At 45.8% G+C, this 17235-nt stretch overlaps 1 protein-coding gene across 21 annotated transcripts in view; it reads right to left on the minus strand.

Annotated features, from left to right (window-relative positions):
* Window positions 1–1266: 1266 nt before the first annotated feature.
* The window catches only part of TPM1 (tropomyosin 1), a 28063-nt gene continuing 12094 nt past the window's right edge, over window positions 1267–17235 (minus strand). For 4 of the 21 annotated variants that reach the window (XM_032864793.1, XM_032864798.1, XM_032864791.1 and 1 more), the window contains 7 exons: window positions 15959–16092; window positions 13546–13663; window positions 12133–12203; window positions 11301–11376; window positions 10784–10846; window positions 10427–10496; window positions 1267–2152 (listed from right to left, as the gene is read on the minus strand). In XM_032864793.1, coding sequence (XP_032720684.1) covers window positions 2070–2152; window positions 10427–10496; window positions 10784–10846; window positions 11301–11376; window positions 12133–12203; window positions 13546–13663; window positions 15959–16092 — 615 coding nt within the window. In that variant the 3' untranslated portion in view covers window positions 1267–2069. Of the gene's footprint in view, window positions 2153–2618; window positions 3404–7386; window positions 7583–8920; window positions 9004–10426; window positions 10497–10783; window positions 10847–11300; window positions 11377–11805; window positions 11882–12132; window positions 12204–13545; window positions 13664–15958; window positions 16093–17235 lie in introns of those variants that run through there. The other 17 variants (XM_032864796.1, XM_032864795.1, XM_032864784.1 and 14 more) reach the window with 9 other exon arrangements.

Raw genomic sequence — 17235 nt, forward strand, 5'->3', positions numbered from 1 at the left:
TGTCACAGTTTGACCGAGTCAGGTAGTCAATCCCCTCCAGGGTGGTCGCTGGAGCACATGTGGCATGAGGAGGAAAAGGCAGGTGCTGGTTATCAAGCATATCCCAGGTGCTGTGCTGTGTACTTTATGACAAGGGTGCTACATTCCAGTCTCCACAGAAACACCCCGGGAGCTACGTGCTACTCTTGTCCCATTTCACAGATGAAGAATCTCAGATTCAGGGACTTGACCGGCTAGGCAGCTAGTAAAGGGGAGGCCAGACCTGGCTCCCAAAGTGAACGGGTACTGGGTTCAGGAAAGGCCTCTGTGACTACAGTGAGCAGCGTTCTTGGTCTAGCTGAGGACGGGCAGCGGGGAGCCTAGGGGTGGTGAAGACGAGGCCAAGACCCAGAGCATTTCCTTGCTTCGAGCAAGGGGGACAGTTTTGAAGAAGCAGGAACCTGCAGCCTGGCCTCCAGGCTTCTTGCTGGGTTCTTTGCCTTATGTGCCCTTCCTTTCTGTGGAGAGAAAATACCTGATCAAAGGGCTTAGAAGAATAGCTACAGATATATTTTCTTTTTTTTTTTTTTAATTATGTTAGTCACCATACAGTACATCACTAGTTATTTAATACTTTTCAGTGAAAACATGATGTCATCAAAATGAGTTTTCATTTTCATTCTACTGAGTTCGCTTTTCAAGAGAACATCCTTTTCTGCCCCGCAGCCCAAATTTGGCCAAATTATATTGTTTGTAATCTCTTATCGTTTGCCTGAAGTCTTCAAGAGTGACCTATGATATTTTCAGTTTCCACGTCGGAGAAAATGAAGATGTATTCAAATTTAGACTCAGCATGAGTGAGAAAGCAGAAAATCACAAAGACCCCTTAGAGTGATACTTTTAAGTAGAGTCCCATGGCTGGGGGACGAGAGCTCGGTTGGTGCATTCATTCACGACCTGATGTGTGTGCGCTGTCACTAAAGACTTAGTTGAGACTTGAGGGAAAATCCCCCAAACAGTACGACCATGGCAAAAGCCTTTATGTATGTGCAGACATGCGCCCGTAACACGGAGAAAGGCTCTTGGAGGGGGTCTTTCCTGCTGGGTTATAACTGTATCAGACCAAAGAGATGCTACCTTGAGTGCTTAGGGGAGGATGATGCACAAAATGTAGCTTCCCCCAATCTCGGAGTTACTGTTCTCAGAAACCATTCATGAGCAAAGGTAGGTCAACCACACCATCTGAAGTTCACCAAGGAAAAATGTACAAATGACAGGACCACCAAGTTTAGAAAATGTCCTACAGTGTGCATTTTATTCCATACCATTATACAATGTTTACATATAATTATAACTCTTAAATGTTTTTTCTTTACCAATTGTACGTAGTGCCTAAATCTTTCATTTTAACATGGAGAAATGGAGAGTGGAAAACCACACTGGATGCTATCCTACAAGTTGTAATGAGCTGCAAGTGTGCCAATGAGAAGGAGACAGAAGTCTTACAAGAGCAGCGTGCCTTACAAATCCCTGGCTTTAGTGAATTCAGGCATATAGGACCCACAGCCTCATCTTGTAGTAAAACTCAAGACAAAATAAATTAGTGTTGGACAGAATTCTAAATTGTACAATATTGAACGAAAGACCACAGTGGGGCTTTTTGTTTAAAGTAGCACCAATCCACACCTGATTGTGTTTTCAACATTAATCTGCCTGTTGAATACATTATTGGCACTTTTGAGTGGAAATCTTTCTGCTTTCGTGAGGATTCCTGGGCTGGCTGAGTACCCTGTGTTGCAAAACTCTCTATGAAGTGTGGCAACGGCAACCTGGGAAATGGCACATTTAAGTCATTACGGCCCTGCCACGGGCTCACCATTGTGTGTGTGTGTGTGTGTGTGTGTGTGTGTGTTTTCCCCATCCCCTGATCTAGCTGGTATTTCGTGGATGTTTTCTGTGACAGTGTAAAAGTAAATAAAAATGCGTTTAAGGGGTTTCATGGTAAGCATGGTGTTTCAAAACAAAACAAAATAAAACAAAATAAAACAACAGAACAACATGAAAGAATGTGGTCGCAGCTAAGGAGGTTTTCACATGTTGTTTAACTCCAGTAAAGTCTGATCCAGCATCTGATGCATACTAAGGTTTTCTTCTTTGGCATGAGCCACTTTCTCTGTGGTGGGATTAGAAAATTAAGTCATGAATAGCTGCACTTTGGACACAGTGGCGGTTCGCTCGTTTACGCAGGCAAACATCAGTCACAAACAAAGATGAGAGGATTAGGACAAGGCATGCTGGTAAGATATTACTCAATTCCAGACAAGGACCTACAAAGGGGGAAGACGGCTTTGACCCAAAGGAACCACAGGCACAGCAGGCTCTCATAGAGCGGAGCGGACAGGGTAACCTTCGCCAAGGGTCCACTCAGAATACAGTGCAGGTGGGGCTTGGCGGAGGTCCATGGGCCATACGCCGTGGGGCCGGACAGGGGTGCTTGCCGCGCTGAAGTTAATACAGCAGACATTTCTGAGTTACAGGCAGTTAAAGGTCTGGGAGCTGTGTTGTAACACAATCTCACAGAAGACAAAGATGACGTAAGTGGGTTTTCTGACAACTTTTAGATTTATTTCTCTTGCTCATTTAAAAAAAAAAAGAATATCAACATTTCATGCACACTTCAGTAGAACATTCTCTAACTATTCTTATAGTGTTCTATTTATTAATAGCATGACATTCTCACCAGATTCCAACAACACCATTAGACGGAATAAAAGCATACCTGTCAGACAATCAGGGACTTCTGACATGAGCTCCTGTTTTCAAAAGCTATTTTGCCCAAGCATAGGTACATTTAATCAAACACTATACCAGATATTACGAAATTAGGAATATGAGTATGTAATAGCTACATATATATTATATATATTGTACCCTAATTTATATATAATATATATATATGTATATGTGTGTATAGTTACTCCTCTGCTTTGGCTTTCTAATTAAAAGCAGGACTCAGTTCTCTGTAGGAAACAGAAAACAATTTTTGGTCCTCTTTATGTATCAGTTCAAACAAGAGGACTGGCAGTTGCTGAATTGTTATAAATATTTAATCCATATACATATACATAATTTTACGACAAAAGCAGTTTCGGGGTTTAGAGAGAACTTAGTTATTCCAGATATAAGAGGAAAATGCAGGTGAAGCCAGCTTTTTAGCTAATTCCTTCCGTGTACAATTCTGCAGAAAGCAAGTGTTGTCAGCCCTATCAGTTGAAGGTACGGCAGTCTTAGAATTCCTGCCCATGGGCTCCATTCCTAGAAATCAGCCCAAGCTCTTTCCCACTTAGAGTTTAATCCTCATTCAGAGCCAGCTTTAGTTGGTTAGTTAGGCGGCGGTTTTGCTCAAGTTGCTGGTAGAGTTGATCTGTACAGGTCAGCAAGCAGGTTAGCAGAAGAGAGGAGGCAGAAGGAAGAGAGAGGTTAGCCAGACTTGGTAAAGAAGTTAACAGACAGCACACAGAGATACCTCGGTCACCGGCCAGGCAGCTCACCCTTCCCCGGTGGTCATCTGTCCCATGCCCAGGAAGGGGAGGCGGTAAAGGCCTGGCAGATTGAGGAGGAGCCAGGATTTCTCACTTGGTGGCCGGGGAGGAAAAGGGAGTGACAGGGGTGAGGGAGGGAGAGAGGGAGAGAGGGAGAGAGTGAGAGAGGGAGAGAGGGAGAGAGAGAGAGAGGGGAGATATTCCTCTTGCACCTTATTAAAACCACTGTGTGAACGAGCCACCTGCAGCTCCTGGCAACAGCCCGAGGAACCACGGCAGAGCAACAGAGTGGAGATTTTACAGTGAAACTTCAACCCGCACCATTTTGCTCACCTCTTCCCAGAACCCCTTTCACCTGCACTCCTGGGGCTGGCTCTCCTTTCAGGAAGTACCAAGAGGGGCCCCAGGGGCTGCTGCATTCACAGTTTCTGAAATGCAGAGCAAAGTCCCCTGTCCCTCCCCCAGTCACAACCATACAGGGTGCTGCTACCCTACTCAAATAACAAAACCAACCAGCACTCATCTCCACGCCAGACTTAAAATTCATTTGCTTACTTCTTGAAGAGAATGGCATTCATGTGTGGTGCGGGATGGAGGCACAGAGACAAACACCCACAGGGAGAGGAGTGCAATGTCAATTTTACACAAGGGCCTGTAATCTGCTCACACGGTAGGGAGGCCAACCACAGCTGTCAGGCTGCATGATGATCCAGGGGATGCCGCCAAAATGACAAGAACCTGGCACTCACCACGAAATGCTGGAGGATACACAACTCGTTCAAATGACTGTGACAACCTGGACCCAGAAATTCCGCTTACTGATCTTGAAAAGCGGACAATCCTACCCCTGGGGAGAATGCAACCATCCAGCCTCTGGCTCACAGCTGTGCTGGGAAATTAACCAGTCTTATTTCAGCTTCCTCTCCTAAGTGGTAGGAGATTGGGAAAGAGGTCCTGTGCACTAGGCCACTATTCTAGCTTAAAGTATCTGCTACCCTGTCCTCTTTGCTCATCCCCATTCTCTGGCTATTCAAAACCCTAGTCAAACATCACCTTCACCATGTAGCTCCAAATGTACACCATCTAGGAGTTCAGACACGCTTCACTCCTCTGCCTTTCAGCAAAATGGCCAGCTCATCGGGCCAAAGAACATTTCAGGCTCATCTCTTCACACCTCCACTGCCTTCCACAATGTCTTGGGTAAGGGACGTGGCTCTGAGCTTGCAAATCTAAACCCCATCGGCATATTCACACGAACACATGCCGGTAGGCAGATATGGTATCTCAGTTTGCTGAGGCCATGTCTGGCCAAACAGGAATGAAAGAACTTTAGAGAAACCCTAGAGAGCCCCAAGAGTCAATGAGAACTCAGCTTAAATGACAGCTGTCCCTACCACATCCCCTTGTGGACCTGTTCCACTGCAGCTGTCATGGAGCTGTCTGGCCGGGTAGGCTGAGGGCAGGGACCAGAAACAGTTACACATTTGGAAGGGTTTCCCCCTCCTGTCCTACCTCCCAGATGTCTGGAGCCTCTAGTGCTCAGAGTCAGCAATGCTTTCTGTTTGGTCCTACCAGGCTCTTGCAGCAGCAACAGCTATGGTCTGGCCCTGTGAACTGGAAACCTGGGCCCTGACAATTTCTAGACAGAATCAAGTTGCTACTTAGCCTCCTGTGAACCTTTACGTTTGTGGGCTATTGTAGATCTGCCTTCTTGAACCATCAGTTTCCCATTTCCCCTTGCAGAATGTACTCACAGATAGTGTGAAACTCTCTGGAAGGGTTTCCAAAGGAAAAAAAAAAAAAAAGAAAAAAAAGACGTGCCTCCAGAATTAACTGTACATCTGCTCAGCAGAACTTTAAGACTCTTCATTTTGTCTATAAGCAGGAAGCGGGGTTCACTCACAGAAGAACCCACTTCTATCACAAGGAGTTAAAAAGAAAAGAAAAAAAGGCAGGAGTCATAGTCAAAAGCAGACCCAAGGAGGCTTGGGAAAAAATCCATGAAATTGTAGAAGTCTGCACTCTCAAGGGACAAAGACTCTAGATTCTAAATTTTAGACGTCTACTATACCGCTATTAAAATGCCTTAATATGTAGTCCTCTTAAAGAGTATTTTTCTTCTGCTCTAAAGTCTTTGGAGAGTGATTGACATTATCTTCAGTTTGTCTAAATTTATTTGAGTATAGTGGTATATAGCAACCCTCTTAGTCTAACAAAAACACATGAAAATCACCCACATTTAAAACACAGGAGAAGTAGAGCCAGACTGCTAAGGATGCAGAAATGTTGGGAATTAAGAAACAAAAGTCCAGGGGCGCCTGGGTGGCTCAGTAGGTTAAAGCCTCTGCCTTCGGCTCAGGTCATGGTCCCAGGGTCCTGGGATCGAGCCCCACATCGGGCTCTCTGCTCAGCAGGGAGCCTGCTTCCTCCTCTCTCTTTCTGCCTGCCTCTCTGCCTACTTGTGATCTCTATCTGTCAAATAAATAAATAAAAAAAATCTTTAAAAAAAAAAAAAAAAAAAAAGAAACAAAAGTCCACACCATTTGAAAGTTCTAATTTTGCAATGTGTTTCTCTTTGAAAACCACTTCGCTGCTGTTTTTGAAGTGAACTAGTAAAGCCTAAATATAACTGTATTCTGAACAATTTCTAACGCTTTTAGAAAAAAAAAATCAACTCTAATGGCTATACTTCAAAAATGTCTACAAATGAGGGGCGCCTGGGTGGCTCAGTGGGTTAAAGCCTCTGCCTTCGGCTCGGGTTGTGATCCCAGGGTCCTAAGATCGAGCCCCGCATGGGGCTCTCTGCTCAGCGGGGAGCCTGCTTCCCCCTCTCTCTATGCCTGCCTCTCTGCCTACTTGTGATCTCTGTCAAATAAATAAATAAAATCTTTAAAAAAAAAATGTCTACAAATGAAAGAAAAAAACCCAGCCATTATTACAAATATCATATACATACAAACCCTCCTAAAAAAAATATGTGATGTCCTTGAGGGCACAAAAAGGAACCTTGACTTAAATGTTACCATACTTAGAAAACTTAAGGGGCGCCTGGGTGGCTCAGTTAGTTAAGTGTCTGCCTTCGGCTCAGGCCATGATCCTGGGGTCCTGAGATCAAGTCCTACGTCAGGCTCCCTGCTCAATAGGGAGTCTGCTTCTCCCTCTGCCCCTCCCCACAGCTCGTGCTCTTGCTCTCAAATAAATAAAATCTTAAAAAAAAACAACAAAAACTTATGGGGCCATGTCATGATCAAAATGAAGGTGGCCGAGTAATGAATCAAAGCTTTAACTGTTCTTTGGGCTGTGAAAGGATGATCAACAATAACCTCAACTACGACTGCCTGGATCCAAGTTCTTGTCCGAGATGCTGGTACGTGAATTCCCGGCAGCGTGGGCCTCTAGTCAGCCACGTCCCTGCAAGCAGGGCCACCTCAGCATTCACGCAAGGGGCTCACCAAATCCCACACCAAACCTCTGGCAGAACGAGACACTGCTCAAGGCACGTCTTCTCATTCCTGCAAGCAACGTCCCCTGTGTGGACATTCTCAATGAGGACTACATACCAGAACCATCACCTTCTCAAAAACACAGGACAACCCACCTCCCCTAGCCACGGATGCCCAGGCCTCACTCTAACCCCTGCAAACTACAACTCTCAGGGGGACCCACGCAGGAGTATTTTTTAAAAGTTCTGTAAGGAACTACCACTTTAGAAACTTACTATTAATGTTCAGCATGGGAAAAAAAAAAAAAAAAAAAAGGAGCAGCCAAAAACTAACCCTCATATACGTGAAGTAGACTTGTAGTTTCATTCAGTGTTGAAATGAAAAATGTCTATAAATAAGGAGTAAAAAGAAGAGCAAACAGAAACAGCTTGCACAGTGTTTATTTGACACTGAAACGAGGAGCTTCTGTACAATGGAAAGCAGTGTGCCTGGCCCTTAGGCCAGAGGCTAAAGGAACGAGCCAGGTCAGCTGGAGAAGAGACAGACTGCAGAGCTCAGAGAGGTGGGACAGCCAGCTTGATGAAGGGGTCTCGGGAGAAGTGAAGCAAAGAAACTTATCTGCATGAGGAGAAAAGGTGGGAGAAAAAGAAAACAAGTGGCACAATGGTAAAAGGAAAACCAAACTAACAGAGGCAAGCAGCACTTGACACACACGCCAGAAGCAGACATGCAAACCCGCTGCCAGTCGCACCTGCAGGAGGATGTCCATCCTCACCCACCAGCGTCGGGACCCAAGGCAAGCACGCGCCCCTCCGCGTCAGGGGCCGTTGCCGAGAAGGCCCAAGAACAGAGTTTAAGGCTTTAAGCTAACCCACCTTTCAGAATAGTTAATCATATGCGGTGATTCCCCTCTAGAATCACATTTTAGCATTGGAAGAGACCTTACAGACAGAGGTTCTGACTCACTCCCTCATTTACAAATGAGGGAAGGGAGGATGGAATTCTCTCTACTTTCCACGGGGACAGTCAGTCTCCCTCATGGTGATGTGGAGGTTCTAAAACCTGTGAAGTGGCAGGCACGGGCCATACCCTTCAGGCGACCATTTTCCTGCATGGGTGGGTCTGGAAATTTCCAGGTTAGATGGAATTCAGTGCCATATTATTAGAATGAAGGGAACCCTCTGTGGAAAGCTCCAGGTTAGAGTTTAAAGAGAAGAAGTATGCTTGGGTCTGGTTAGCAATATGCGAATTAGTTGTGTATGCTCAGAGTTCTCATGAGAACACGGGATCTACTTCAACTCTCACTGCCTCACACAGTTAAGTTGGGTCATGAACTCCCAACTCATACCAGGCAATCAGGGTTTTATTTCCCAATTCTTTGACACCAGCTGTGGTGCTCATTGTGAATATTTCAATTCCTTTTATCTAAACACAGAAAATTAAAGGCTCTAGTATTCAACAGATGAACCATTTCTCTCCAGAATTCTTAAAAGCAAGGAAGAGATGATCTCTCACAGCACCATTCCTTAGGCTGTACCAGATCAATTTCCTCTCAGTTCATCAGTAACCGGACACTTTTGGGTTCCTTTTTGATATCTCTGGGAAGTTCCTCACAATTATACGTATGGCCTTCTAATTTTACTTGAGCCTAGTTTAATTTCCTAAAATGGCAGCCCTCGAGTCCCTCCTATTTTAGTTCACTGCTTGGTAGGAACCATCTAGCTCAGAGATTGTGAAAGAAACAGATTCTGAAAGGAAAATGATTTGTACAGACAGACTGAATCTGCTTGGCTTTTCTATTAGTAGAATGTGAGCAAAAACCAACTATCCTAGGTGATGCAGAGAATAAACAGAAAGGCGTGAAGACAGAGCTTCTGGAAGTAGAGAAGGGAGCAGTGGTGAGTTTATCGTATTAGCGTGAGGGCACGGATGTGAGCAGGCAGGGTGGATGAACATTTACATGGAAGTCATATCGTTGAGAGCGTGGTCCAGCTCCTCGCTGATGGCTTTGTACTTCAGTTTCTGAGCGTACAGCTCGTCTATGACCACGAAGTGGAAGGCAGAGGTGCAAGGGCATGGAGAGTGATCAAGAGATGGAGGGTGAGCGGGGGTGGCGTGGACGCCATCCCGACACAGCAGCAAGAAAGGGGCAGTGCATGAAGGAAGTGGTATCGCAGCAGGTGGCCAATGCAGGAGGCGTGCGTTTTGGTTTAAAATGAATTGAAACAAAAACAAAAAGAACAAAAGCCATTAGAAAATAAAACAAGAGAGACCCAATATGAAAATCATCACAAATATGGTTGGTCTAGCAGTAAACCAGGTTAAACCCTAAATGAAACCACAGAAGGCTATCTGCTGGGTGGGCGACCAGACACCTCTCCCATCTACAGCCCTGTTTTCATGGCGCTGGAGCAGGGAGCCACCTGCGACTATAAACAGTGGGGAAAATATCCAAGGGCAGTGTTTTGGAAGAACAATTTGCGACTCTGGTCTGTCATCCAGATCTGGCTCCGCCCTCCAACCACTGATTTCCTGACCAAACCAGACTCCTGTGATATCGGTTTCTGAGGACCCTGGGATATGCTCCTGGGGGTTTTGCTAAGCTACCCAGCTCCCGGTCCAGGGGAGCGAGGGGAGCCACACAGTGGAGGGTGGTGCTGGGCCAAGTCTGCAGTGTAGTCTCTGTAACGATGAGGTTTTCATTCTTTGCTGCACTCTGGCAGGCTGTTTTGCAACCATCTGTCACCCTCTCTTCCCCACCAGCTTGGTTCTCATCAGCACCAACATCCGGTGCCTTCGCCAGCCCCTTCCGCCTTTCTTGTCCATTTTAAATATTTCCCTTTCTATTCTTTTTCACAGTTGACCCTCCACAAGCCTCCGAGTTCAACATTTAGGATTTCTGTGAGACAAAGGTGGGTGTCACTTAAACAAAACCTATATACCTTTAGGGGAAAAGGGCTTAAATATAATCTCAAAAAACAATGTCCTATTATCCCCACACCCCATCCAGAATGTGGAGCATCTGCCAAGATATGAAGGACGTAAACCCCACCGTTACATTGGATTCTTACTTGGAAGATGAGTTGTGTCTAAAAACAAATCCATGCCGCTCTGACAAACAGGAGGGATCACTAAGCAGAAAATACGCTAGTCGCTCTCCCCTACAATCACCTCACCCACAGTGACAAATAAACCTGCCACACTTCCCAGAGTGTGAAGTCAAAGCTGGATGGCAGCTGCCGTTACAGAGGGACGGACCTCATCTGCTGGCTAGCAGTCATCTGGTGAGCAGAGGACTCAGGTCCAAGAGTTTAAGAGCCACAGAATGAAAACCCCAGAGGGCAGACAGGAAGAATGTGCAAAAGCAAAGAAGTGTATCAATGAGGGTGCACTTGGATTGGAAAACTGCTTTGTGAGTTCAGTAGTCAACCATAAGAACGGAATTAAAACTTAAGATCTTACCTTCTAAGTCATCAATGCTTTTCTCCAATTTAGTTACTGACCTCTCCGCAAACTCAGCCCGAGTCTCGGCCTGTAATGATTTCATTTATTTCAGTCAAACTTGGGAAGTTTTATATTGCTAGTAGCTACACATACAGGGAGAACCAGAGAATGAAAATCAAGGACAGCACCCATGAAACGGGTCTGGAACGGCCTGTCAGTCAGTCACGAGCACAGCACATTAACCCCGGGACCACTTCTAAATATCCCTGACTGGGCTCACCATACTTTTGAGATGGAGGAGCCCTGACCAGATCCATTAAAAACGAGACTCAGTTAAAATCCAGTTGGCGTCATCTGAAACACTCATAGTATTACCTCCTTCAGCTTGTCAGAAAGGACCTTGATCTCTTCCTCATATTTGTCTTCCTTCTGCGAGTACTGTAATTAGAAAGAGCATTCCAGATGTCAGGCCCCCGTTCACTCTAGACTCAGGTCTTCTAATACAAAGAAAGTGCCAGCCCAGCCAACAGATGTTGAGGATCTCTTAGGAGGTAATGGAGCCTCAGGTATCAAATGGCACGCTACAATACATACTCTGTTTTCCTGCCTATTGTTTTACATGGGATAAGAATGAGATAACTCGGCCATGTGGCATTTGGTTTAAATTAAATTGTTACAGACGACTCACATGCTCAACATAAAATATGAAAAAAAAACAAAAAGACTGTTATCCAATACCCATCAGGAAATCACCTCAAAATGATGCCATTTACTAAGGAAAATGCCTAAGGGACAGTTGCTTTCATCGGCGGGGCCTCAGACAAGAAAGAGCGAGCCTGTGCTGAGCAGCTCTGAGGAGACGCCTTTCCCCCACACCGTGCTCCTGGCCTACCTTCTCAGCCTGAGCCTCCAGTGACTTCAGGTTGTTCGTCACAGTTTTCAATTCTTCTTCAAGCTCGGCACATTTGCTAACGTTTTCGATCAGAGGCAGAAAGGGTGGGAGACAAGCCCAAGGAGGGAGGAGAGAAAAAGGAGAGGGATGGGAAAAAGTGAGAACTGAGTCCTAGAGAACAAAGGGCTGCCTTAAAGTAGCCAAATCGTCAGGTATTAAAACACTCTATTTTGCCAAGGACACTGTCCCCAACCTCGCAACAGTACAAAGGCAGGGTGACAAAATCCAACAACTCTGAAGGGTGATAATTTGGCTTCTTTTTTGGCTGCACCAAAGAGCATTTATGAAGGAAAAACAAAGAAGTATAAAGGGCCCAAAGAAAGCACTTAAAGCAGGACAGAAGACAGCAGCAGGTGTCGTTATACCAAACGAACCAGGAGACACTGGAAGCTGAAAGACGTCTGGATTGCAGTTAAACCTAAAACCACACATGAGCCATCAGTACCTTATCCTCTGCAGCCATTAATGCTTTCAAGGTCTGATCCATTATTCTTAATTGTTCTTCCAGCTGTCGGACTTGGCTGTTAGTGGACACAGGAAATGCACAAGGCCATTCTCAACATCAGTGTGCAGGTAAGGCATGCAGTGACACACGCATTCACACAGACGCCCCACGCGAGTCCTCCGTGTTCCGCACTGGCATCCCCGGCAGATGAGTGCCAGAGGAGCCCAGAGCCGGAACAGGGCAATGTGCAGCTGCCAGCAGGTCATGCCATTTAGTCACCGCTCCGGAGTACGCCACGTACAGCAGGCTGGCACCAGGCCCGCTTACCTTTCCGAGAGTTCGGCCCGCTCCTCCGCGCGTTCCAGGTCACTCTCAATGATGACCAGCTTACGGGCCACCTGCAGCACGAGACACAACACGCACACATACACACCATGGGGCTGACAAGCTCTGAGGAAGAGGGCAGGCCACGGAAGCGGGTCCTGGATCCCCCAGCCCCTAGATGTTCCTACAGACCAATAAGATGACCCTCTTTCCCATGGACTGGAGAGAAGCCACCTCTACCAGAAGAACCAATGGAGGGTAGACCAGAGGCTTCGGCCCACAAAGACCCAGAATGGTTGGTTTTGAGTAGGCAGTGTCATTTTAAGTCTGACCCACGTGAAGTCCATATAATTACACAGCAGCCAGCCAAAGTGTGGAAGGAGGGAGAGAGAAAATTCATCATCTCAAAAATAGCCGCATGATGAGACAGGATGCGTTTGATGCTGTCAAGGTAGGGACTGACAAAAAACACTGAAAATAATCCTGAGAACCCTATCAATTTAGAGCTCTGTACCTCAACCTCCTCTTTGCGGAGGAGGTTAAAAATGACAACCGAAGAGCAACAGAAGCTAACAAGAGATGAGCTGGTAAGATGACTAATGAAGTCAACTCGGTGTTCAGTGGAGGAAAGAAACTGAGAGAACGGATCCTCTGAAGCATTTCTGGAAGTAGCAGTAAATAATAATGGTGGTCGTAATAATACAGTGGTCGTAATAATAATACAGTGGTAATAATATTACTGGAAGTAGTAGGAATAATAATAATAATGGTGGTCGTAATAATAATTATAATGGAAAAAAAGGAATGTAGTACCATTTCAAGATAGCTATGAATGAACACAAGTCATATTAGTTTTGTTATCATAGGAGGTTGTTCTCATGGGGACATGACCAGAAGCTGATCCACCTGTGAACCTCTCTTGACAGTGGAATTCTACCATCTTGAAAAGGGAGGAAAGATTGAAAAGGGCCTCTTGAATCTACATGGCCTTCAATGCATGGACTTGTCTTTATGCTGCCTGAACGGGATGGTGCTAGGCAAATCACAACAGGAAGAGCGGCCTACGTGGTGACAACACCAGAGGCTTTTTCCACAAGGACAAGAGGCCCAACTCTCCCTTCTGCTGGCCAAAGTTCTCTTGTCCTGGTCTGGGGGTTGCAAAGGTGGGGGATCATGGGGAAAGCTTCAGTCCTTCTCAGTGCTATGGAGGCTTCATGATAAAGCCTGGGATCCCGTAGGAGGATCAAATCACAACTGTTTTCTGGAGACAAAGGAACTCTGCTTCTCAAAACCATCCATTTCCATCAACAAAGCAGACTGTTTCCCTAAAGAGCACAAGGCTGTAAGCACTGCTCCCCAGCCCCCACAGAGGCCACTGCTAGGGAGTTCACGAGGCTTTGGGCCCCAAGATCTGACCTCTTCATATTTGCGGTCGGCATCTTCAGCGATGTGCTTGGCCTCTTTCAGTTGGATCTCCTGAATTTCCATTTTCTCCTCATCTTTTTGGGCTCGACTTTCAATGACTTTCATGCCTCTGAAAAGGAAGACAAGCAGGAAGACCCAAGGTTTAGAGACGACCAACATAAACCCACACTGCACTGCATGGGTTTGTGCGGCCTGGTGTAACTGGCAGACCAAAACAGAGCACAGAGCCACTTTTACTTTCCAAACCATGAGGCAAGAATTTCCAGAGCTGAAGGCAAAAAAAGCCATACACTTCTCTGTTTATTGTGAATGAAACCTCACTTTTGATACTGGTGAAACTGTCCAGGGATCTAATGCTAAATGAAAGGTACCACATCAGGATCCTGTTAGAAACTGGGAGGCATGGAAATAGGAAAAGCCAACATACCTGACTTGCTATACAAATAATGGGATTTCTTCCTTTTACTGGTGGGAAGCTTCAGCTTGAAGGTGGACTGAAGTTATAACAAAAACATACTTGTCTTCATGTACTTTTTCCTACAAAGAAGGTAGCTGTTCTCATCCCATTAGCTACAAATGTAAATATCAGATTGAACCATATGAGCCTGGTGATACTTGAGGATGTTAGACCTGTAAAAATGGCAATTTCATATGGGTCAACCTATACTTTAGGTAAGAAACTATGAATTTTGCCTTTAATAGAATTCTTTCATAATAGACATGTTGAGAAACAGACTGATACCAATGTCTACGCTGATATGTAAGTTTGAATCCCACGGTGTTAAGTTTTGGAAAATGTTAATTGTTCTGTGATATACTACAGTTTTATGGAATAAGTCATGTTAAAATGGGATTCATTTAGCAAAATCTAAGCAGGCAGTTCAGATAAATAAATCACTATTTTTTTGATGAAGCACTATGGTATATATTAGAAGACTGAGATTCAAGCCTTGGCTTGGCCATAAATTTACTGTCAGATTTGGGAAGGCTGTATTAACTGCTAAGCCCTTGTTTCTCATTTATAAAATGAGGGGGCTGGGGTAAACAACCTCTAAATTCCTTTTTACTAAAAAGTCTAACATTGCCAGATTGCCTTTTAGGTTCACTAAAAAGCGTATTTCAGGAAGAATCGGCCACAGAACCACTGCGATGTGTGCACTGTAAGAGATGATGAGTCATCCTAAGGAATTCCAAAACTCTTGGTTTAGGAAGAAACAATAAGCAGCAGTGAATGATGAGCTGGGAACTTCAACTTAAAAGCTTCTTGAATCTTCAAGTCTGAAATCACTCCTTATCTCTGGCAGCAGGGAGCAGAAACTCACTTTTATCGAAGAGAGAAGAGAAATGCAAAGAATGGCTGAGTGCATTCACCTGCCCAGATCCCAGCACAGAGCCACTCGCCCAGGGTTCTGAGCCACCACACTACTCTCGTGTCCCTCCAGCTGGGAGAACTCTCTCTCATCTCGTGGAGCTGTGCTGGGACTGCTTCTGGGCAACATGAATACATGAGCCTGAGCAGCTGAGCAGAGGAGAAAAATGCCTTTTAGCATGCACGGAGCTGTGCTGGTCTCTACGGCTCTCCTTTCCTACCCCAAAGCTGAATCTTGGAGCAGTCAGTCAGGCAGAACCAGGTTACAGGGAGCGGGCTCAGAATCCACAGGTAGCTGACTGTCTACATGTGCACGAGTGTCTTACCAGTGTTACTAAGTCCAAAACAATTTACTGTCGCTGATCATATTTCTGTTTTATTGGTGCTTCCTCTTCTACTTATCTATTGGGTTAGTTGACCACTGAGAGTCCCCGGTTCATTTATCCAGGCACAGTCTTCTCTGAGTATTTTAAAATAAAGTGTATAGGGGCGCCTGGGTGGCTCAGTGGGTTAGAGCCTCTGCCTTCGGCTCAGGTCATGATCCCAGGGTCCTGGGATCGAGCCCCACATTGGGCTCTCTGCTCTTCGGGGAGCCTGCTTCCTCCTCTCTCTCTCTCTGCCTGCCTCTCTGCCTACTTGTGATCTCTGTCAAATAAAAAATAAATAAATAAATAAATAAATAAATAAATAAATAAAGCGTATCTTTTAAAAAATGCCTAACTTCTCTGTGGTCAGCAGGAGTGAAAGAACCAGCAGGCATCCCTAGAATAGCTCATTTAAATGTCCATGTCCCTCACCGGACAGTGAGCTCTAGGAGGGCAGGAATAGGGTCTTTTTCTTCCTTGTAACCTCAGGGTTTAAAACAGTACTTGGCACACAGGCGCCCCACTAACGTTAAACGAACAAACCCAGTCAAATTATACCTCGCATCGACTGAGGAAATGATCCCACCAGGGGACTATAAAACTCTTAAGCCCTGCCGGGGAAGCCCTCCTGTCACACCTGGGAAAGGTGGGCTGGGAGAGGCGCACTCACCTCTCGCTCTCGTCTGCGGCCTTCTCGGCCTCCTCCAGCTTCTGCAAAGCTGTTGCCAGTCGCTCTTGGGCACGATCCAACTCTTCCTCAACCAGCTGGATGCGTCTGTTCAGAGAAGCTACGTCGGCTTCAGCCTAGGCAGAGAGAGGGAAAGGCCTCTCAGACCAGGAGAGAAGGCAAGCGCGGTGCCTTCAGGAGTGGCGGAGCCCGAAACACCCGTCTCAGACGGGAAGCCTGGCCCTGTGGGGAGCTACCTCCAAGTGCCGCCGGTGCCCGGGGCCCACTCTGGAGCTCGAGGAGGCGGGGCTGCGTTGATCCAATACCGTGAACACACACACTGGTGTGTTTACACACGCACCATCACAGGGACCGTAAGCAAGTGCGCTCTCGCTGGGTTCCCTCCACAGAACTCCACACTGGCCCTACCTGATGGCCACCTCACTCATGGGGGCCCGAGGGCCGGACAGAGGCGAGCCTTATGCAGGCTCGGCTACACACGATAAGAGGAGGACAGCCAGAAACCAGACTCAGGAGTCTGCATTCTCCTTTCTCTGACCACTTGCTCAAAGACTTCTCATAAAGGAACTAAAATGTTTGAGAATTCAGCCGTTCTAAAATATACATCATAAAGACGCCACAAAATCCAGTAACTGCCCCTCCCCCACCCTCTTCTCAGTAACCCCTGCAGGACTGGGTCAGCTGGAACAGGGCCAAGACAAATTTCCCATGTGTTTCTGAGATAAGCTTACTGGCATTTCTTACGAGGTTGCTACAAGAAAAGTTTCAAACTCCTTAAAAGAAAAGCAGTATAGAGACTATTTTTATTGGTATCTGTATCTGAATTAAGATGTTTCTTTTTCGGGGATGCAACGATTACCTACTATTGCAGGCGCTTGCTACTGGGAGCCTCAGAACACTGGGAAGGCTGTGACGGTACCTCATACACACTGGCATCAGGGTCTGTTTAAATACCACACATGGAAGTCAAAGCCAGCACTTACCAATCAGGTACCATTTTCTTGTTTGCATCCACTTTTTGTGCTTATCATGGGGTGACAAGGTTTTCAGGACACTTGAGAGTTTTCTAAAGATTATAATACATACTTAGGCACCCATGCGAGTTCTATCTACATTCCTGTCTTCTTTACTCAACAGGAAGCTTCTTAAATGTATGGAGTCACAGCTCTCTGCACAGGATACAGGCTCAGTAAATGTCTACGAATAAAACAAGTAAAATCAACCTAATTTAAACAAAACCAACTTTCTTAGCTCATGGA

The sequence above is a fragment of the Lontra canadensis genome, unplaced genomic scaffold (genome assembly GCF_010015895.1).
Source record: "Lontra canadensis isolate GAN:19392208 unplaced genomic scaffold, GSC_riverotter_1.0 scaffold28, whole genome shotgun sequence".
Lineage (NCBI taxonomy): Eukaryota > Metazoa > Chordata > Mammalia > Carnivora > Mustelidae > Lontra > Lontra canadensis.